At 43.9% G+C, this 19,068-nt stretch overlaps 4 protein-coding genes across 5 annotated transcripts; all 4 read right to left on the bottom strand.

The window, feature by feature from the left end:
• Positions 1-550: 550 nt before the first annotated feature.
• Positions 551-1,254, bottom strand: LOC124649648. The gene has a single exon (XM_047189244.1). The coding sequence runs from the start codon at positions 1,161-1,163 to the stop codon at positions 786-788; it is 378 nt and encodes a 125-aa protein (XP_047045200.1). The 5' UTR covers positions 1,164-1,254; the 3' UTR covers positions 551-785.
• Positions 1,255-3,913: 2,659 nt separating this feature from the next.
• On the bottom strand, positions 3,914-6,743 carry LOC124646541 (RPA-interacting protein A-like). 2 transcript variants are annotated; one of them, XM_047186645.1, is made up of 6 exons: positions 6,633-6,743; positions 6,189-6,281; positions 5,371-5,584; positions 5,036-5,109; positions 4,383-4,499; positions 3,914-4,284 (listed from the first exon to the last, which is right to left on the bottom strand). In XM_047186645.1, the coding sequence occupies exons 1-6, from the start codon at positions 6,693-6,695 to the stop codon at positions 4,123-4,125; spliced, it is 723 nt and encodes a 240-aa protein (XP_047042601.1). In that variant the 5' UTR covers positions 6,696-6,743; the 3' UTR covers positions 3,914-4,122. The 2 variants fall into 2 exon arrangements, with proteins under 2 accessions (XP_047042601.1, XP_047042602.1); XM_047186646.1 differs by having other exon boundaries at positions 5,036-5,103.
• Positions 6,744-8,255: 1,512 nt separating this feature from the next.
• Positions 8,256-9,867, bottom strand: LOC124646540 (thioredoxin-like fold domain-containing protein MRL7L homolog, chloroplastic). The gene is made up of 4 exons (XM_047186644.1): positions 9,177-9,867; positions 8,882-8,963; positions 8,675-8,786; positions 8,256-8,590 (listed from the first exon to the last, which is right to left on the bottom strand). The coding sequence occupies exons 1-4, from the start codon at positions 9,863-9,865 to the stop codon at positions 8,469-8,471; spliced, it is 1,005 nt and encodes a 334-aa protein (XP_047042600.1). The 5' UTR covers positions 9,866-9,867; the 3' UTR covers positions 8,256-8,468.
• A 1,316-nt stretch (positions 9,868-11,183) lies between these two features.
• LOC124646539 (protease Do-like 10, mitochondrial) lies at positions 11,184-15,577 on the bottom strand. The gene is made up of 9 exons (XM_047186643.1): positions 15,157-15,577; positions 14,216-14,461; positions 13,364-13,559; positions 13,020-13,279; positions 12,631-12,758; positions 11,879-12,082; positions 11,681-11,731; positions 11,371-11,587; positions 11,184-11,273 (listed from the first exon to the last, which is right to left on the bottom strand). Exons 1-9 carry the CDS (start codon positions 15,575-15,577, stop codon positions 11,206-11,208), a joined length of 1,791 nt encoding a protein of 596 aa, XP_047042599.1. The 3' UTR covers positions 11,184-11,205.
• Positions 15,578-19,068: the final 3,491 nt, after the last annotated feature.

Below are 19,068 nucleotides of genomic sequence, written 5' to 3'. Positions count from 1 at the left end.
TTTTTTTTTGGCTGTGTGCATCCGTACTGCCATTAGGGTGTTGCGTTGTTGCAGAGGCTGGGTGTAATTGGTATCTTATGATATTAATATATTCCTTTTATCAAAAAAAAAAAATGTTTGGTCCATGGTGTAGTGCTCCTTTCTTAGGCACCCTAGCAAGGAGTGTTCTCCCGGTTCATATCTGTCGATTTCATCTCCCGAGCAATATTAAACGAGTAGAGATAATAGCCTCATGACGGCCTAAACGTTGGTGAAAATCCTTCGTGTGCATACTTGCCGTCCCCTTCACCGAACAAATAAAAAAAAGGGTAGTGGCCATGCTCGATCCACAGTCTTCTTCCTTCGCGGCTGGTTTTCTGCCTGATTGGGAGCGACGACAGAACGTGCATGTTCTGTTTGCTTTTCGCTTGTGTCCGATCGTTTCAATACATTTTTCCTTGATGGAGAATCATTAGAAGAAACACTTGGACGTGTATATGCCTTTGCTTGAAAGATGAAACCGACGGAGAAGATGAACTTTTACAAGCGATAACTAAACTAGGCTAGCAGCTAAGAGGGGTTAATTAGCTGTTGGAAAAAGCACGAGAAGATTACACACGCATATGTAACGCAGAACTGAATCGAGAAGCACATGTTCATTTTACAGTCTCCAACACCAGCCATATTACCGAATCAACCGTATGTACAGCAAAAACTTACACTGCACTTGAGTTCGCCAATCAACGTATACTACGTATACATCTACGTACGGCTACGCCTACACGCACGGGCGTGCGCGCGGTTGGTCACGCGGCGCCGATGCAGGAGAAGACGCGGACGCTCCTGGCCTTGGGCAGCGGCACGCGCAGCCGCCGGTCCGGCGTGCCCCCGACCTGGCCCGCCAGCTCCTCCAGCGACCGGTTCCGGCCGTGCCCCTCGGCCGCCGCTGCCGACGACGAGGAGGGCCCGGCGGCGCGGATCGGCGACCGCAGCTCCTGCTCCAGCCACCGCCGCCTCTGCTCCGTGTCGCCGAGGTCCACGGCGCCGTGGTCGTCCTCGTCCTCCGCCTGCGCGTTGTCCGCGCCGGCATGGAAGGCGGGCCGGCTGGTGCTGCTGCTCCGGCGGCGGTCCTTGATGGCCTTGTAGAGGAACGGGAGGAGGCCCTCCACCTGCGACGAGCTCATGGTCGAGCAGAGGTGGGAAGATGGGGTGGGGTTGGTGGGGAATGAAAGGACGATGGGTGCGTGTGCCGGTTCTGACCTCTTTGTCGGGGGATTCGTTGGGCGGGCCGTTTTATACCAAACTCCTCCGATGTCCGATCCATCTTCTTTCCATGCGTGTTGAAACGGTAAAATCTGAACCAAGGATATCTCCAATCTGGATTTTCTTTCGAAATGAGTTGTCCCAGCCTCTCCATCGCAATGATTCGTACGGCCGCTTTTATTGGATATAAGAAAACTCAGTCTTACAAACGAGAAATTGATATGATAGTAAAATCTTCTTTGCGATACATGATCATCAGTTCAGAATTTTCGGACTGACGGTGAAGAACAGATCTCGAGTACCTGTCACCGGCGTTTACTTTCAGAAAACATCAATGGCGGCTTCTGGCTCGCTTCTCTTAAAATACGAATTCGCGCGTATGTATGTCGTGTTCAATGCTCGCAACAACATGTAAATTCATCCGTATAATACAGAGCGTTATCTGCTCCATCACATCACAAGAACGCGTCGGCGCCCTAGTCCTCTTGCGTGTGACGATTTGCTTCTGAATGATGTCGCGTTCCAATAATTAGTACTCCGATGCGAACTGCGTAAATTCATTCGCATAATACAGAGCGTTTAGTGATTCCATCGCAGCGCAGCACGCAGGAACCCGTCCGCGCTGCGTGTGACGCTTTGCTTCTGAATTCTTTTTGGTTCGCTGACGCCGCCACTTGGACAAAAATGGTATGATTGTTATTATGGTTTTAGGTCGAAACCTGATTGTTATTATGGTTTTAGGTCGAAGCCAGCTGAAGCTTTCCTCCATGGTTTGGTGATTTGGTTGGACGACTTCTCCTCCAGAGAAGATGTCGTGAGATTGCTGAAGAAAATAATGGTTCTTTATTTTTTCTTAGCGTGCAGAGTAGAAGAGCATATCCATTGCTTGCCGTGGTAGGTTACAGCGCACTATGAGCTTCTCGTCCCCCACTTCTTTACATTCGTAATCACTTACCATTACAAAACGAACAAGTCGTGCGCTGAAATACAGTCCAGTTGCAAGGAAGGAAATAAGGTTTCAGAAACATTACTACTCCAAACACATAGAATCGAGATAGGACTCAGACAGTCAGATGTGCCTCGTTCAAGTTTTAGTTTGGAATCAAACGCCGAGGACAGGACAGAGTTCTGCTATATGCAGTACAGCTAACTTGGCTAGCGATAGCTCAGCTACTCCTTACTGATACATTTGTTACACAAAAAAAGTGTGGTCATTTCCAGATACAGCTCTACTACGGAGTAGATGACAAAATACATGTTGTAGTGCCACATGGTTGGTACCATGCTTAATTATGGTGCTATATGGACATGTATTAAACTATTAATACTTATGAGAGCTTTCTTTTTTTAATCTACTTGAGCGTGGCTTTTGTTACATGTTTACGTAAGATTTTTCATATTTGAAACATTAGAATGATTTGATGAATAGCGGCCATATCTATAGCTAGGCCTCACTGCGAAGCCGCGAAAAGCAATTAACTTTGGCCTCATGATCAAGATATACTACTTGCAAAGGTTGCCAACTCCATGTCTCCGACGACTTGCTCAACTGCTGCCTTCTTGAGTCTTTGAGTATAACGGAAAGGGGCAGATGATAATACCAAACTGACAGCTTTATATCAATTTAGATATGGAATCAGCACCAAGCCGGCAACGTTATGATCTGGTACCCAATTGCCATGGTGGGCGCTTGGAACATTGGAAAAGGACAAGGAAACATGCATCCTATTTTCATCTTTGTGTGGAAAATTGAACGACAATTCTGCGAAATTCTTCTGTTCCAAACAGCCACCAATGTCTCGCCGCATTCTGGGTGTAAAGCAGGATTTCAGCTCCCAGAAGATGACTAAGCTATTTGATGAGATTTTGGGATTGTCTGATGAACTCTGAAGGAATTGTATTCCATTGGCCTTTGCTCCGAATATTTTTTATTTTCTTGTCGATGATGCATTTACGCTTCAAGTTGTAAATAGCTTGCAGAGCGAAGTTGTTAGCCAACAGGGGACCTCAGCAGGTTTATCCTGTACACTGTACAGTCAGCAATGATAACCACTCTGAAGACCTATATGACAACCACTGTATAACAGAAGAAAAGTGGATCACACAAGATAATGGACATTATTATATACGTGGAAGTAATTTCCTGAACATATACCGCTATCTGCTTGATGCATCATCTTGTTTATATGAATCATCTTCTTTGTATTTTCCTCCCGGTGTGCCAGAAATTTATTTAACTGGATATTTTTTGTGTCAGCAAGATTATAACCTAATCATTTTTCACGCTATCATTCATCATTATGTATCCTTATATATAGAAACGGCTTTGGTGTTCTAGAATGAAATAGCTATTGTCAGACATCATGACATGCGCCAGAAAATTCTGTTATGGCCGCACTTATATGTGTCCCGTGGTTGTCAAAAAAGGACATTGCCTTGGGAGACAAAAGGAATACTGAGCAAGCCTTTCCAATAACAATATTATCATTGACCACAGCTGACAGGAAAAAAAAGTTTCAAAACTCAGCGAACTGGAAATATATTACTAGCTAGCAACAAACAGCTGGGTTCACACAGTACTCCATTCCATTACTACAAGGCGGCAAAATTCTATCAGTAGGACGATGTGGGTGTAGAAGTATCACGAAACAAACAAGGTGCCAACGAAATATTGACGAAAACTACCTGCCTAATCACACTGCATAGCAAGTCTTTACAAGGCAAAACAAGGTAGGCACACATGCAGTTACATTTTATGGCTCCTTATTGTTTGGACACCTCAGCATACCACAGGTACAGCAAATTTCTAATAGATAGCTCGAGAAAAACTACCACAACCTTCCTATAATGTGTGTCATCGCATTAGCTTCATCGCAATATTTACATCACCACCTCAAAAGTGCTGCACTTATCGCACTGTATGCAAAGTGCATTCAACCCAAACATGGTCTGTAAGCAGAACTTGGGTGACAATGTGCATCCTCTGTCTAAATGCTCAGTATGCACATTAGCCAACCGTTCCCGTAAGAAATCCAGGTCTACCTGATTAAGAAGATTGAATTGATCACGTTCAATAAGATGGTTTCACATAAGAGACTGAATGTGTCAGGGATAACTGCAAAGTTGCAAACGAAAACTACCTTATCTTCTCCAAGGTCAAGCCGTATCTTACAGAGAGTACAGTATATGAGATTATGAGCCTCTCGTAGCTCTCCTTGTTTGCATACTGGACACCAGAGCTTAGCATTTTCGGCACCCTGACATGATTATAACATACATGAAATCTTTTTTATTGACATTGAATTTTAATTGACATAATAAGCCGTGCTACATCTGTAATCCAAACAAAAAATCGATACAGAATCTACTCAGTAGTTAGTACTACTTGATGTTCAAACTTTGGTGGCAAGTTATGAGTAGTTTCGATATGATGTGAGTTATGATTTATGCCTGAGTCTAGTAACAACCAGAATAACAATACATTGACAAACTGCTTCAGTATACAATATGCTTTGGCTATCCAAAACTGAACAGGTCACCGGGAAATCTTCCCTACAAGTTTGCCATAAATTTTCACTGAAAATTTGGCAATTATGTAGTAGTTCCTCCCATAAACAGAAGTACAGAAGCAAGGAGGAAACAGTTTAATTCAACCATGTCCATAAAAAAAGTAATGGCATGAACAAACATATATTCTGCATAGAAAAAAAATCATGAGGGAATACAGGAAAAATATAAATAAGATTTTTTTTTCAAAATAAAGTGATGAACTAAACGTTGCAGAAATTCATACCTCATCATTTAATTGCAAATGATCAAAAGCAGCCTGAGCTAAGTATGCATCTTCCTCGTCAAGGGCCTCTATTTCTAGACAAAAGACAATGTTAGCAAAGAATTTTAGAATAATAAAAAAAATTGATTCACAAACTTTGAGCATCCATGGAAATTGAGGACATTCTCGGTAAGGTTGTAAAGATATAGGCATAGGGATGCGAGAAACAGTTGATTAGGTTGTTGTTGCAGTTAAAAGTTCCAGCGAAAGGTGAACAGAGCAAGTTGCTGGTCAGAACTTGAGCTGTTATTCAGCACATCAAAGAAAAAGTAGCAAAATTTGTACTAAAAAGTAACCTTTCCGAATTAATTCTTCCCGGAGATCCTCATAAAGAAGTCTTTCCATCTCAAGCAATATGTCTTCACTATCAAATTCAGCAGGCTCAGCTTCCTGTGGTCCTTGATATTCCCATATCATATCAACATCTTTGTCCTCTTTTCCATCCACACACTGTTTGAGTTTCTGTACCTCATCAGAGATAATGTTCCTGACTGCAGATTCGACCGTTTTCTGTCAGTCGACATATGTAGATAATCAGAGACAATGTATACATAAAAAGGAAGGAAATTTAAGACATGTATGTATTCGCCATATTTATCAATTGGGGTAGTCACACTGTACCCAATTTTATTATCGTGGCCAGCTCCAGTATGTCAACTTTTTAAGAAAGAAAAATATTCTAGAAAGTGATGATAACTAGTGGAACCAGAATAGACCTAGGTTGTCAATGAGGCATGCAGTGTATAATCAGGAAATGCTGTGTTACAAGTCAATACATCATATAAAAGTAGTAAACAATTTCAAATTTGAACAAGACAAGAAAGGGAAAAAGAGCTATACAAAAATTTAACAATATAATCGCCACAAAACTTTATAATTACCAATTATTCAATTCTATGGTTATACTGCAGGGTAAAACAAACTGTAAGCGTTCGCAATTGGTGCCATACTAAATTTCGATGAACCTTTCGAAATAGTAACTTAAACTTGGGCCTTGCACTAATGTGTAAAGGAACATACTTTGTATAACTTAAGTAGTACTAGACTAGAGAGGAGCATAAGCTGTACAAAGATGGACAGAATATGAAAAAGGAATGCACCACATTTAGGATACCTTGTCATTAGCAGGTAGCTGCCCTTGGATCCTGACCTTCCAGAGCAACTGGACTCTCTCATTTTTAACTCTTTCCAAGCAATTCGTCCTAAGCTGCGGGTAGCATAACAGGGTATAAGCACAAGTTCAGAATAATTCCAGTTGAAGAGCATAACAGTTAAATAATAGCATCCAGCACTCCAGTTCAATGAAACATTTCATGCAGATGGCACCCTACAGGCAGTTCAGCCAACAACCTAGTACATCACGATCCACAAAAGATAGCAGAAAAATCTTTAATTTTATGATACAGATGACACCCTGGATGCAGTTCTAGGGCACCGACCCAGTCCGGCAATCGACCGAGCACCATATGAGCAACATAACCCTTCAGACACACCGGTGTGGTATAACGACATAGAACAAACTGCCCCGCCGGCGAGACCAGCTGGGAGTGGAACGAACCTCCTCTCTCCACTCCGGGCGGCGGGATTTGTTGGGAACCCTTCTGTGCCGAGCCGAATCCATCGTCGAAGCTCGCGCCGACGATCGCTGCGAGACGAGGCGCCCGCTAGATCGACCCCCTCCCGCGTTGCTCTCTCCGTCGCGCCGGCGATGAAGCCGGAGACGCGCACGCGCGTGCGCCTCTCGTCGCGGCGCAGGCTCCGGCAACGCCTGAAGAAGATTTGCCTTCGCGACGAAGAACCAGAAATTCGCCAGGGATGGACGGAGACGAATTCTCTTCAGGCTCTTGGGCTCGTCCGGCGGTCCATGATTCGCTCTGCGTCTGAGAAAAATCCGGCCCAGTTGGTTTGCCAACACAATGCTAGCCCAAGTTGAAATAACTATTTTTACTGCTTAAAATGGTTTGATTTTTTTTGTATCAACAAGGAGGCCATCCCCGGTTCCATTGATAAATTAACGACTGCGCGAACACATGTGTTTCTGAAAAAGAAAAACATCTAGAAATTGGAGGGAAACAAAAAAAAAGTAGGATAAATTAAAAGAACATATACAAAACCCCTTTGGCTAGGAGATGGCATCACCGGCGGGACAAATGAAGGCAGTGGCGTAGCTATGTACAAGTCAGGGGGGCCCCCCCCCCCCCCCCAACTTTTAGAAAATTAGTGAAGAAAAAAATATTGCTTATAGTAGAAATTTTTGAGCTTTTTACCCACACACCACGATCATAGTTTTTTCTGGTTTGCCCCCCGTATTTCCTGGCAAGCTCCGCCACTGAAGGAAGGGTAGACTTCGGTTATTCCATGTACCCAGCATCACCACCTTCTTGGAGACGGGGAGGAGCTGTGATCATCTTTGTCAACAGACATTGGGCGAGGAGGATCCACTAGCCACTTGTTAGTTCGAAGTTCTTCTTCAAGAGCTGCAACACATTGCCAAAGAATCATGGTCCATGGCCATCGATGTGTTTTCCTTGAAGATAATTCGTCACCTTTTGAGTGAATTCGGCACCATTATCAAAATCTGATGCAAGTTTGGCCAAGGTTGCCCATTAAATATCATTTCTAAACTTTCAAATACACCAGCACAAACCGAATTTAAACTTGTATGTTTTTCATTTACTACCCAAAATTTAGCAATTGACATGAAATCATATCCTAAACTCATCCCAGAGAGACGACATGGCAAGATGAATTGGCTACCGACAGTGGACACCAAGCTGAAAACTTGGTGGATATCGAGATCATGTGCTATGCCAGATTGATGAGGTACGTGGACAGCAATCATACTGGTTTTCTGGTGCATTTGGCGGCATCAGAATGACATAGTTTGGCGGCATTGGAATGACATGGTTTCCACCGGCACTAGGCCAACAACAGATGTGATCAAGGCCAAGATAAAGGAAGAGCATGATGCATGATACGTGGCATTTAGTAGAAGTCATACGTGGTGTTGCGTTTAGCTTTCCTGAGCCGTTGCCCTTATGGTTGCAGGTAAGATACTACGGTTTATCTGAATTCGCTACCACCTCATGTTGGTAGCATAAACAGCCGGCCTCCTCCCTCCGGCATTGCTTTTGTCATCAACACTCGATTGATACACTTTTCAGAGTATATTCTCGAAGAAAAAAAAAAGCATCACTTAAGTACTGAACATAACAAGCAGATGGTGACGTGGGTATCCAGCATTACGAATAGAATCATCCCATAAACTCTTAGGGCATGCATGCCACATGTGAGACTCAGGATTCCTGCTAACAGTAACTCTACTGATGTATGTAAACTCGAAAGCTACACTGATGTAAGATACTAACACAAACTACCATGTTCCACTCTGTTTTCATGACATCAGAGGGACCTTCTCTTTCCCCTGGCCGTCTGATTCGCTCAAGCAAGGTGGTCTGGCCGCTTTGTAGTAGAAGAAGGCTATCATCCTCGCCAAAACCTCGGCCGAACGGACAGCTAGTACAAGTGATTTTGGATCAGCGAACTTGGCGAGGAAATTGACGTATTTAAGGAGTATTCATCTAAGAATGGACAAGGTACCTTTCTCTCGGTGTAGTATCCTCCCTGCATTGGTGAAGAGCAACTCAGGGAAAGTAGACACCTTCAGGGCGGCCACAAGGTCTGGCTCGGCGCAGGCATCCACTGCTACACACTGTGGGTGTAAAAAGAGCAACCGGAAGTCAGAACGTGACTCTGAAGAGCAGACGGTGAAAGATTTACGAAAGAAAGTCGTAAAGAACAATGTACTCTTGGTGAAGGCAGATCATGTTCCCAAAACGTCTCAATTGCTTTTACAAGCTCGTTTCTTGCCATCACATTCTCCTGTGGTCTACAAGAACGAAAAATATTATGGTAATTATCGAAGTAATACTGCACACTCTGAAAGTTTCATGGGCTATTGTTTGGCCAAAAGGATACTTGAAACATCAAGTGTGGCCAACTAAAGTATCTTGCACGAATTGACAGAAGCATACATTACATACGTAGAACACGTGTAACATTTTCAGCTTTAATCACTTGACTTGGGAAAAAGAAAGCATACCTCTTGTACCGGTTGTGCACAAGCACAATCAACGGGCCAAAGTCGGTGAACACGGTGTCGTCCCAATCCTTGGTCTTGACATCCCTGACCTGCGTGATGTAGTTATCGTCCTCCCAAACGATCTCCTTCTTGGTGCCATCCCCTGCATCATCGTCGTCAGCGGCGTCATCCCTCTTCTCGGCCTTGATGGTGATCTTGTCGAAGAACTGGCCGAGGCCGAAGCCCATCCCGTCGTCGGCATCCTCAGGCCACTCCGGGTCCTCCTCCTCGACGACCAGCTCGTACTTAGTCAGCAGCTCCCTCATCTTGGCCTTCTTCTCCTCGGGGTCGGTCAGCTCCTGCATCTCCGGCATCCGGTCCATCATCTCCCGTATCTTCCTCCGCAGCTTCTTACGCTCCTCGTCCGTCATGGGCGGAGGTTCGTCGTCGTCGTCGTCATCGGACTCGGAGTCGGAACTGGTGTCGTCTTTGCGCGGCCCGCCACCAATCACCAGACGACCGGCTGTCTTGGGTTCGCTCGCACGGAACTCCCAGGCGCTAGCGGCGAGCACGAGCCCCACGCGCGGCCTGGACCCTGGGCAAGAACCGAAGCTGACGAGGCGCACTGGGAGAGCGCGCGAATTGGGGTGCTCCGCTCCTTTGAGGCAAAACGTCGAACACGTCGCGGGCAGGGAGCAGCGAAGCGCCATTCTGTGCGTCAAGTGCGCTGCGGCTCCTTCTCTACTCTTCTTGGGTGGGAGACTCAAAGATGGCTTGCTGCCCCGCTGGTGTCGCGAGAACTAGCTTTCGAAACTAGCGCGGGAGCGTCGGAGGAGATTCTTACGGTGGTTTGGATGCCTAATCTGCTCCTCCGGCTTCTGTCCTCGGTGAGATATTTGTTTCGCCTGCTGGTTGAACCAACCGGTCGGGTGAACTGAACTAGACTATGAGAGGGGCGGCCGGCCCCACGCCACTGCAGTTTTGCACTCAACAGGATGAATCTATGCAGTCTTGTCACTTTTGCGCACGACAAACCTGTAGATTAACATTTTTGGGTGAATTTTTTATTGCTATAATCTCGTAGCATTCACAATGTTTTTGAATTTTGCAAAATTTCTAAAAAAATCTAAAATGATAAATAGGTACTACACAGAACTATACTAGGAACTGTTTCACAGATTCAGAGTTTAATATGAGCAGGTTTGTAGTTCATTGTTCTCACATCATATCATCGTTTAAGGTCTATGACGGTTCTTATCATTCGTTTCACGGAGCGAAGAACACAACACTGCTACACACTCGTGTCCTGAATCCAAGGAACGAAAGGAGTACTGAAGATGCACATCCTTCTGCGGCCCTAATAATGACCAAAAACGCCAAATGAAGCACAATGAGCTGCAAGACACAAAGCACGGCCAGAAATCGCTCATAAAGCTATCATCGGCCATGATGCTAACGAACCAGGCTAGCAGTTCATCCTTGAAAATTTCCAAACTATGGCGACATTTTACATGAACAAACAAATATGTACGCACTAAAGACCGAAGTTCTCAACTACTGCAACTAGGGCTGCAGGGTAGAAAACGTGAAAGCGCTGGGCTGGGCTGTGAAATTTCTGTCCTCCCGCATCCTGTTCCCCGTTGCAAGTCTAACTGGAACACTTAAATACAGGATTCAGATAGAATATTAAGAACATGGAACAGATCCAAAGAAACTGTTAGAACATTATACCAACCTGGCAGGAGTCAAACACTCAGGTTTTCCTTTCTCTGCTAAAATTTTCTATAAATTGTCTCAACATGTCAGCAAAACTTGTACAGTTTGGAACAAAGTGCCTTCGACTACTGAAACTCGTGCTTCCTATGCTACGTTTTCATGATGATACATAATATGAATTCAACACAGGGTACCGCAACCCTTACAGTGAAAAAAGAAAGAATGATAAATAGTTGGGGGGAGCAAAGAATGATAGTGTTACATCTTAGGCTGAAGAACTTGGATTCTTCTTATTTGCTGAAGACCCCCCCTTCTTCCTTCCGTCAAAATTGAGTCAGCCAAACAGGAGCCGCCGCAGCCAGAGGAGAGCTCCAGGCAGTCCTCGTCCTTCCGCATCTGCCTCTGGAAAAACAACCGAGCTAATATCGGTTCTTCCGCAGGAAGCTGTGTAGCTACGTCTACAAAATGTGTCAGTTAGTGCCGGACGCTTCAGTCTCACCATTGCTTCCTTGTTCATCGAAAAGGTCACTCGACATGGCTGATGGAATCCTGTGCCGCTTCAGGATCCGAGATGTGGCAAGCTTCGCGTTCTGAAATTTTAGAACGATGACCCGCTCATCATCCAAATCAAATCTCAAGTTTTCTTCAGTGCAGCCCTCCACAATACTGCACAGATGTTTCAAGTTCTCAACCTCAACACCATTCACCTTCTTCACCTGATAATATCATGAAGCCTCGTCAGCTGAGATAACTTTAACTATCATTAAGGGTGCGGTGTGTGCTAAAGGATGTGTCTAATAGAAAAATACCTGCAGTTCAGCCAGCCTTTCGTAACCGACATTAATATCATCCATGAGGACCTGATACACAGATTTGAGTAGTAGATCAATTATCATGAAAATATACAGGGTAAGTGACTGATGGAGTCTGCTATATTTTCCGCACCTTAAATGGGGTAAATGGGGTAAACTGAGGCATGAGGAGATAGTGAGTTAGTGCAGTAGTACCTGCGAGAGTATTACTAACTGTTGGCCAGCCTTCTTTGGAAGCTCTCTCAATGCCCGTTCACAAAGTCGGCGTGGCGAAGTGTTGTACCAGTCTTCTCCAAATTCATGGAGATAAGGCTGGGACAGCGGGATAAAAACAAAACCAGCAAAGATGTAGTAGCTGGGTACTTTATCAAATTGATGTACAGGGACTAGAGGTTGCAGCTGCATAAGAAGAAATGCATGTATAAGATCACTTCACTGTCTACATAGAGAACGAAGATCAAGATAGGAAAAAGTGCCAGCAAATGATGGATGCAAAGCCTAAGCCTGGGGGTTAGTGTGTAACAAATGAATCTACTTTTTTGGGCTACTATTTAACCTGCACAAGTATGAGTTTGGGCAGTCCATAAATCCAGTCAGACCCAGACACCAAGTCCTGTTCAATTAGCTGTAGAAAAGGTCTACAGGCTCAACTCGCTGGGCTAATATAGTGAATTCGGTGTGTTACAGACTTTTGTGGGATGAGTCCTAAAATAGGTAATAACTGATTGGATGGATGCTACTTCTGTAGGTTTGTTTTAGAGTTTATTTCGATCAAGGTTCAGTCCATTGAAATGTTTGACACTGTGGAAACTAAGTACTAACAAACACTAAACAGGGAGAACATCCCATCCCATCAATCACTTAGTATCCACAACCCCTCAAACAAGATGCACCCTGGTCAATCAAAAGCTCAGATAAAATGTATAAGTAGCATTTCATGGTCTTACAGGTCTGAGTGTCACAGTCAATTCATGCTCTTTGCCATCTCTTAGCACTTTGATAACTGATGTTTCTTCAGGCTTCTTCATGGACACAAGATGATCAAAGGTGATTCTCTCTCTATTACGAAATGGAACTGCAAGCATTAAAAGAGATTATGATCATCGGTTATTGAAGCTGAGATGCTAGTATGCTTCATATTTCAGAGTGGCACATGCATAGACTCATCAATCAGCAATGCAAAAATATGTAGCATAGTATGCCAAATGACGATACTTAAATAATATTATAAACAGAATGGTAAGATAATTAATGCATCCAAATATATAAACATATAGAAAACAAAAATTTGCAACACAAAATACCGACCAATGCATATTGGGAAGTTTAAGCTCACCTGTCCCGTCATTCGCAATAGGCACGCCATCAAACTCAAGAAGGATATCGTCTTTCTTCAAAACTTTGTAAGCATCAGATAGAGGATTTATTCTACTCACTAACACTCCAGTCATTTCAGGCCGCATACCAAAGCACTCTCTTATTTGGATGTTTTCAGTGGCCTGGCAAGATATTCCAAGAGAACAAAACCCGGAATATTTACCACTCTCTTCCACTCCAGAAATGAAACGGTTAATTATGGGCACAGGTATAATATACCTGCCAAAAAAAGGTTAAGCACAGAATTCGGGATAAAATAAAGATTCAATTGGTGCAAAGACAAAAAAAAAGTGGAGTGCTCACCCAATATTTTCCGCTCCTGACAGATTTTGGAAAGCAACTCCAGCCACTTTATCGCCCATGATTGCAGGCCCTCCACTATTGCCTGGATTAATAGCTGCATCTATTTGTATAGCCATGAGCTGAGTCGCACCATGGGCATATTGTGTTGGTTCAACTCTAGAAACAACCCCCTTGGTGACAGAGATATTGTCTCCACCTGCACCATCAAAACTCCAGAATAATTAAGTTGTCCACATTTTTATATGTTTCAAGTGTCTAAGTAGATGACCAGTTAATGCTAGCAGCAGCAGTACAGCATCGGAACCAAGCTGAGCTGAACAAATTGAAGTAATAGCGAACCTTTCTGAAACGGCAGAAACTAGGGTTACAGTTTTTTAGATTAGGTACCGGCTCAAAACAGAGATATCCCAACAACATTGCAATCTAGGATCAAGTAGTAGAATCTAAGACCCTCAACCCTTAAACCATGAATCTAAGACCCCACCTGATTCTAACAAAGGTACTTTTCTTAAATGTAAAGTGTATTTCAGCTAGTTTCAATTAACAGCTTTATTCCAAATATAAAGTCCAATCAAACATCTTTTCATCATATGATAAGAGCTTTATAACTAAAAGACCTATTTGCAGTTAATAATTAGGATCGGTAGAATTGGTACGATCATATATAAATTACATTTGTTACCCAACTACGTTTTAGAACCATTACAATATTAAGATCCCACAATATGACTAATCCCTAATGCACAGTCCTAACTGGATACTTGTGGATAAAATCATACAGCTAAGAAGTTTGAGGACTAACTATATACTACTGCAAAAAAAGATATCAGAATGTCAATGTCAAACTCATACCCTGAGGGTAGCCAACCACAGCGACGGCTTCCTGCAAAAACGGAATGTCTCCAAGATCCAAGCTGTTCATCCCCTCCCAAAACTCCTCACTCTCAACTGTCAGAAGAGCCAAATCACACTCGTGGCCAACAGCCTGAACTTCGGCCTTGTACTTTGTAGGTGACCCATGCTTCCTCACAAGAACAAAAGTATGATCAGCTACCACATGAGCATTTGTGACGATCCTTCTTCCAGATATTACAAAGCCTACAATGGGGATGGAAGATTAGGAGATGAACCACAGAACAAACTCCATTCCAATGTCATTGGAGGCCCAAAAACAACCAACCTTTCACATTATGTCATTTTCTGAAGTCGTTTTCTATGTTCTATGTTTTTTCTTATATCGTGTATATTTTAACAGTATACAATACAATCCAGTAGTATAGTGGGAAATCCATGTACAGTGACTTCTCATTAAATCAAATTCTCCAGTTTCCCCATTCTATAACATTTACTTAGTGCATACACCTTATACAATTAGGAATAACACCAGAAATTTGCATACAAGATACTCTTTTTGTCTGACTGAATCAGCAAACTAAGTCAATCCCACAGCAAATTGACACTATCTATCTGTAAAATAAAAAATTATATTCTATTATCCATGTCCATCACTCCTAGCCACCTACCACAGTAATGGGATTCAGTTATCCAAACATGCTCCTCCGACTCACTCCAGAGGGCAAATTGCATACAAGATACTCCCTTTGTCCGAATGAATCAGCAAAGTAAGCTGATCCCACAGCAAATTGAAACTATCTATCTGTAAAATAAAAAATTATATTCTATTCTCAATGTCCATCACACCTGGCAAACTACCACAGTGGCGGGATCCAATTATCCAGACATACTCCTCCGACTCACTCCACAGGGCTAAACTGCCAAGATCGGTTGCTTACCGGAGCCCATGCTCTCGCGCTGGGACTTGTTCTGCCACGGCAGGAAGTAGTTTGGACCGCTTGACACCGTGAACACCTTGACCACCGAGTCCAGCGCCAGCTCCACCGCCGCGAACGCGTCCGTGTCATGCCGCGCCGCCGCAGAATCCACCTCCTCCTCTCCCTCGGATTTCTCCACCTCCGGTATGGCCGGAGTGCCTAGAGCGCCGCATTCCCCTAGGCGGACAGAGGGTGTGGATGCGCAGGAGATGGTGGACAAGCGGCGGCCAGCGAGGCGGGGGAGGGGGGCCCGGGTTCGGAGGATTGGCAGAGGAAGTGGATGTGGAGACGGCAGGGGCGAGGGGTGGAAGGGGAGGCGGCGGAGCGAGCGGGAGGAGGAAGAAGAGGAGAGACGGCGGAGCAAGCGGACGGAGGCGTGCATGGCGGCGACGCCGGGTACTGCCGGCGAGGGTTCGGAGATTTTTGGTCCGCGGGTTTTGGGTTTGTTAGGTTTGAGTTTGGGCTCGGGTTGGGCTCAAACGCCCACTTCTCTTCTTCCTGCTTTAATGTTAGAATATGATGATGAATTTATCTTCTAATTTCCCCATTTGAGTTTCGGAATTGCTCCACACACGACAACACACATACGAACCACGTACGATGTTTCTCCACAGTACTAATTTTACTCTGGCAAACCAAGCTAATCAACATCAGCCCCGCTACCCTACGCCAAGTCCCAGCCCGATACAAAAAAAACACTCGTAATACTTCCTGTCTTGGCTTCTTCACAGCATCTCCTGCCCCTGCGCGCCAGACAAAGTTTCGTTCCCACCCGTCTCAAAGCCCCTTTTCGTCCGGCGCGGTATAATACGGTGTTCGGCGTCCGAGCCCGTTCCCGCTACACGAGCGACGCCGGGCACGCCGGACACAACGAAGCGAGACGAGGAGACGCAGGAGCGGACGCGCCAGCCAAACAATGGCGGGTGGAGGATGGTCGTCAACGGCGTCGGCGTCCCGCCGCCGCCGCCGGGACACGGAGCACTGGAGGGACACGATCAGGGCCCGACGGGCTTGCCTCACTGTCGAGAAGCGGGCCGATCCAACCTGGGCGGCCACTGTCAACGACGCCTGGTGGGTCGACTACTTCCAGGCGTAGCACGACGTCGAGATGAACAACACCGCCCGTTAATCCGAGGCGCGGCGGCAACAGCGGCGCCCTCAAACGATAAATCCGGCGCCGTTTGGGGACGCTTTGGGGGACGCGGCTGGAGATGATCTCAGCATCGTTGTATCCAGCTCCAGCCCGACACACTGAATATCTTGGTGGTTTTTAGGGTATGTTCAGCGGGTCGACACAAACCGGCGATCCAAATAATCCGATTCTATATGTTTGGGTCGCTTCACGGATAGATTTTCGATGGTTGTTCGGTCTGCCAGACATGCCTGCATAGCGGCGGCGCGACCTATTCGGTCCATGCTGACCATTTCTGACCCAGACATAAAGAAGACTGAATTCAAATGAAGTTCAAAATCCCGTGAAAAATTCATAAATATTTCATTCATTCTAACAAAATTTAGTTAGAAAATAATTTTGAAAAATCCTAAAAAACCTAACTCAAATTTCCGACGTCTTCTTCGTCATTAGAGACGAGGTCGATGAACCGTCGGCAGTGGTCAACGACGGCTTTGATGGTCGTGCCTGCTACCGCCAGTCAGCTTTCTGTTGACGGGTCGCTTCCATGTGGGCCCACGTCACTCGTAGGAGGACACACGCGTTGTCCGCGACCTGTCCGTGTAGACGCATCGGCTTTCTAAATTTGGTGAACTGATGGGTCACGCCGGACGGGTATGGGTGACCGGTCTGTTTGTCCGCGTGAACCGATTCGAAAAGCCCAAAACATTATGGATCGCTCCACTGAAGATGCCCTTGCGAAGCTGATGATTAAGGAGCTACCGAATTCTCATGGAACAAATGAACAAACTTTTTCATATATACACACTTTGATCTTAGACTTGGTGGTGTAGCTTGGCCGGCTTTAATTCTGAGTAGGAGTAGGCAAATAGCAAAGGAAGGCACATGGTCTTGTTCGCCCGCGTGAAGTGAGCTTGCTGTCAGGCTGATCGTACAAGGTTCGTACAGGTATTGTCGTACGTATAGCAGGGCTCTTTGAGTTTTAAACATTGAAGAAGTTTCTTCAGATACACAATCACACATTCGATGTTCATCGCATAAAGTGCATATATGTTCAGCGATATAGATGTAATGGTTTAGTATACTTCTGAATGTTTAATATTCAAGGCCATTATACTACAAAATAGAAATAAAGACTAAGCCTAGTATTATGAACTGTTATAAAATACTAAGTTCATTAACCATAAATTAAGTAAAAAATATATCCTATAGGGTTTTAAAATGAAAAGTGTCCTTGCCTCCCGAGCTTCAGTGCTTTTTTCGTTTTAAAAAATTAAAATAATATTTATAAGTTTCAAGAAAATATAAAAAATGATATAGCCTAATAATGAAAAAATCTAATAAAAATGAAGATTTGGAAATATACATAGCCAGATCCACACTTTTTCATTTCTGTACAAGTCGGAATGTAAAGTATTTGCAGTTCACATTTTTTTCACGTTGTGAAATTAATCCTTGCCTAAAGCCAGAGTTTTAAAAAAAATGAAACTTGTAAATTCGATTTTTGAATTTTAAAAATCAATAGATCATTGGTGTTCTAGTGCCAAAGATTCATTCGTGTGATAAATCTTGGGCTACATCCGAAGTTTTATACAATTTTGAAAACCTGTAAATGCAATTTTTGAAATTCTAAAATTAATAGATCATTGGTGCCCAGGAGTCAAAGATCTCCACTTGTTTTTCTCTTTTTTTTTTTGACAAAAAAAGTATCATGTGGGGATGTGGGTGAAGACTGGAAAACCTATCCGTCACACGTCACAAATTTGGGCCAAGTTTTTTTGATAGTTTATCATGTGGGGATGTAGCAGGTGAAGATTGAAAAGGATATTCGTCACACCTCACAAGTTTAGGCCCAAATCTTTTATAGCTTAAAAAAATAAGCCACCCTCTCCCCAACTTCTTCCACCATAAAGGCATGTACATTAAGGGAGCTTAACGAAGGGCTTAGATTTCGGTTTTTGTCTAAGTGTCGTTGCTTATTTGTACTAGAAAATGCCTAACTAAGCACCTCATAGCCTCATCTACAAATAAACCCTAGTGCTTAACAAAAAAGGTTGGTTTATTTTCCTAAGTACACCTCTCATTGTACATGGCCTAAGCGGCTAAGCCGCCCTAACTTATTAGTTGGAGCTTCTAAACTAGATATCCCATAATGAATTTAGAAGCCCCAGGTAATAGGCTAGGTGGCTTAGAGAGAAGCTGGAGAGAGGGTAACCTATTTTTTAAGCCGGTAAAAGAATTGTGCCCTAATTGGACATGTCATTTTTTGCACCTGAGAGCACATGCTCCTGATTTTTGAAATGAATTTTGAACTTATTATAAAATGTCAAAATAAAATATGAAAATAAATGTCGCGAATACATCTTGATATTCCGTGTGTTCACAAAATCGTTTCGTGAAAAACTGATATTTTTTGTGTCATGTGTAAAAGAAAAAATTGGTGTTAAAAATAAGCTCTTCTCAAGACATCTTCTTGTCTTTTTACACCGGACACAAAAAATATCGGTTTTCCACGGAACTTGATATGCGAACATAGAATATCGATATATACACGATTTTTTTTGTTCCGAACTTTTTTAATATATTTTGAAATGGTTTTTCTGGAGTAGGATCATAGGGACCCAAGATCAAAAGCGCATTTCCGGCTTTAATGGGCTTCCTTTGCTCTACCAAAGGATGAGTCCATCCCCAGCCCAAGAGCCCGAGCCTTTCCTGTTCGTTCGCTAATGTTTCTCGTTCAA

The sequence above is a fragment of the Lolium rigidum genome, chromosome 4 (genome assembly GCF_022539505.1).
Source record: "Lolium rigidum isolate FL_2022 chromosome 4, APGP_CSIRO_Lrig_0.1, whole genome shotgun sequence".
Lineage (NCBI taxonomy): Eukaryota > Viridiplantae > Streptophyta > Magnoliopsida > Poales > Poaceae > Lolium > Lolium rigidum.
This window is presented reverse-complemented; position numbering and strand designations above follow the sequence as displayed.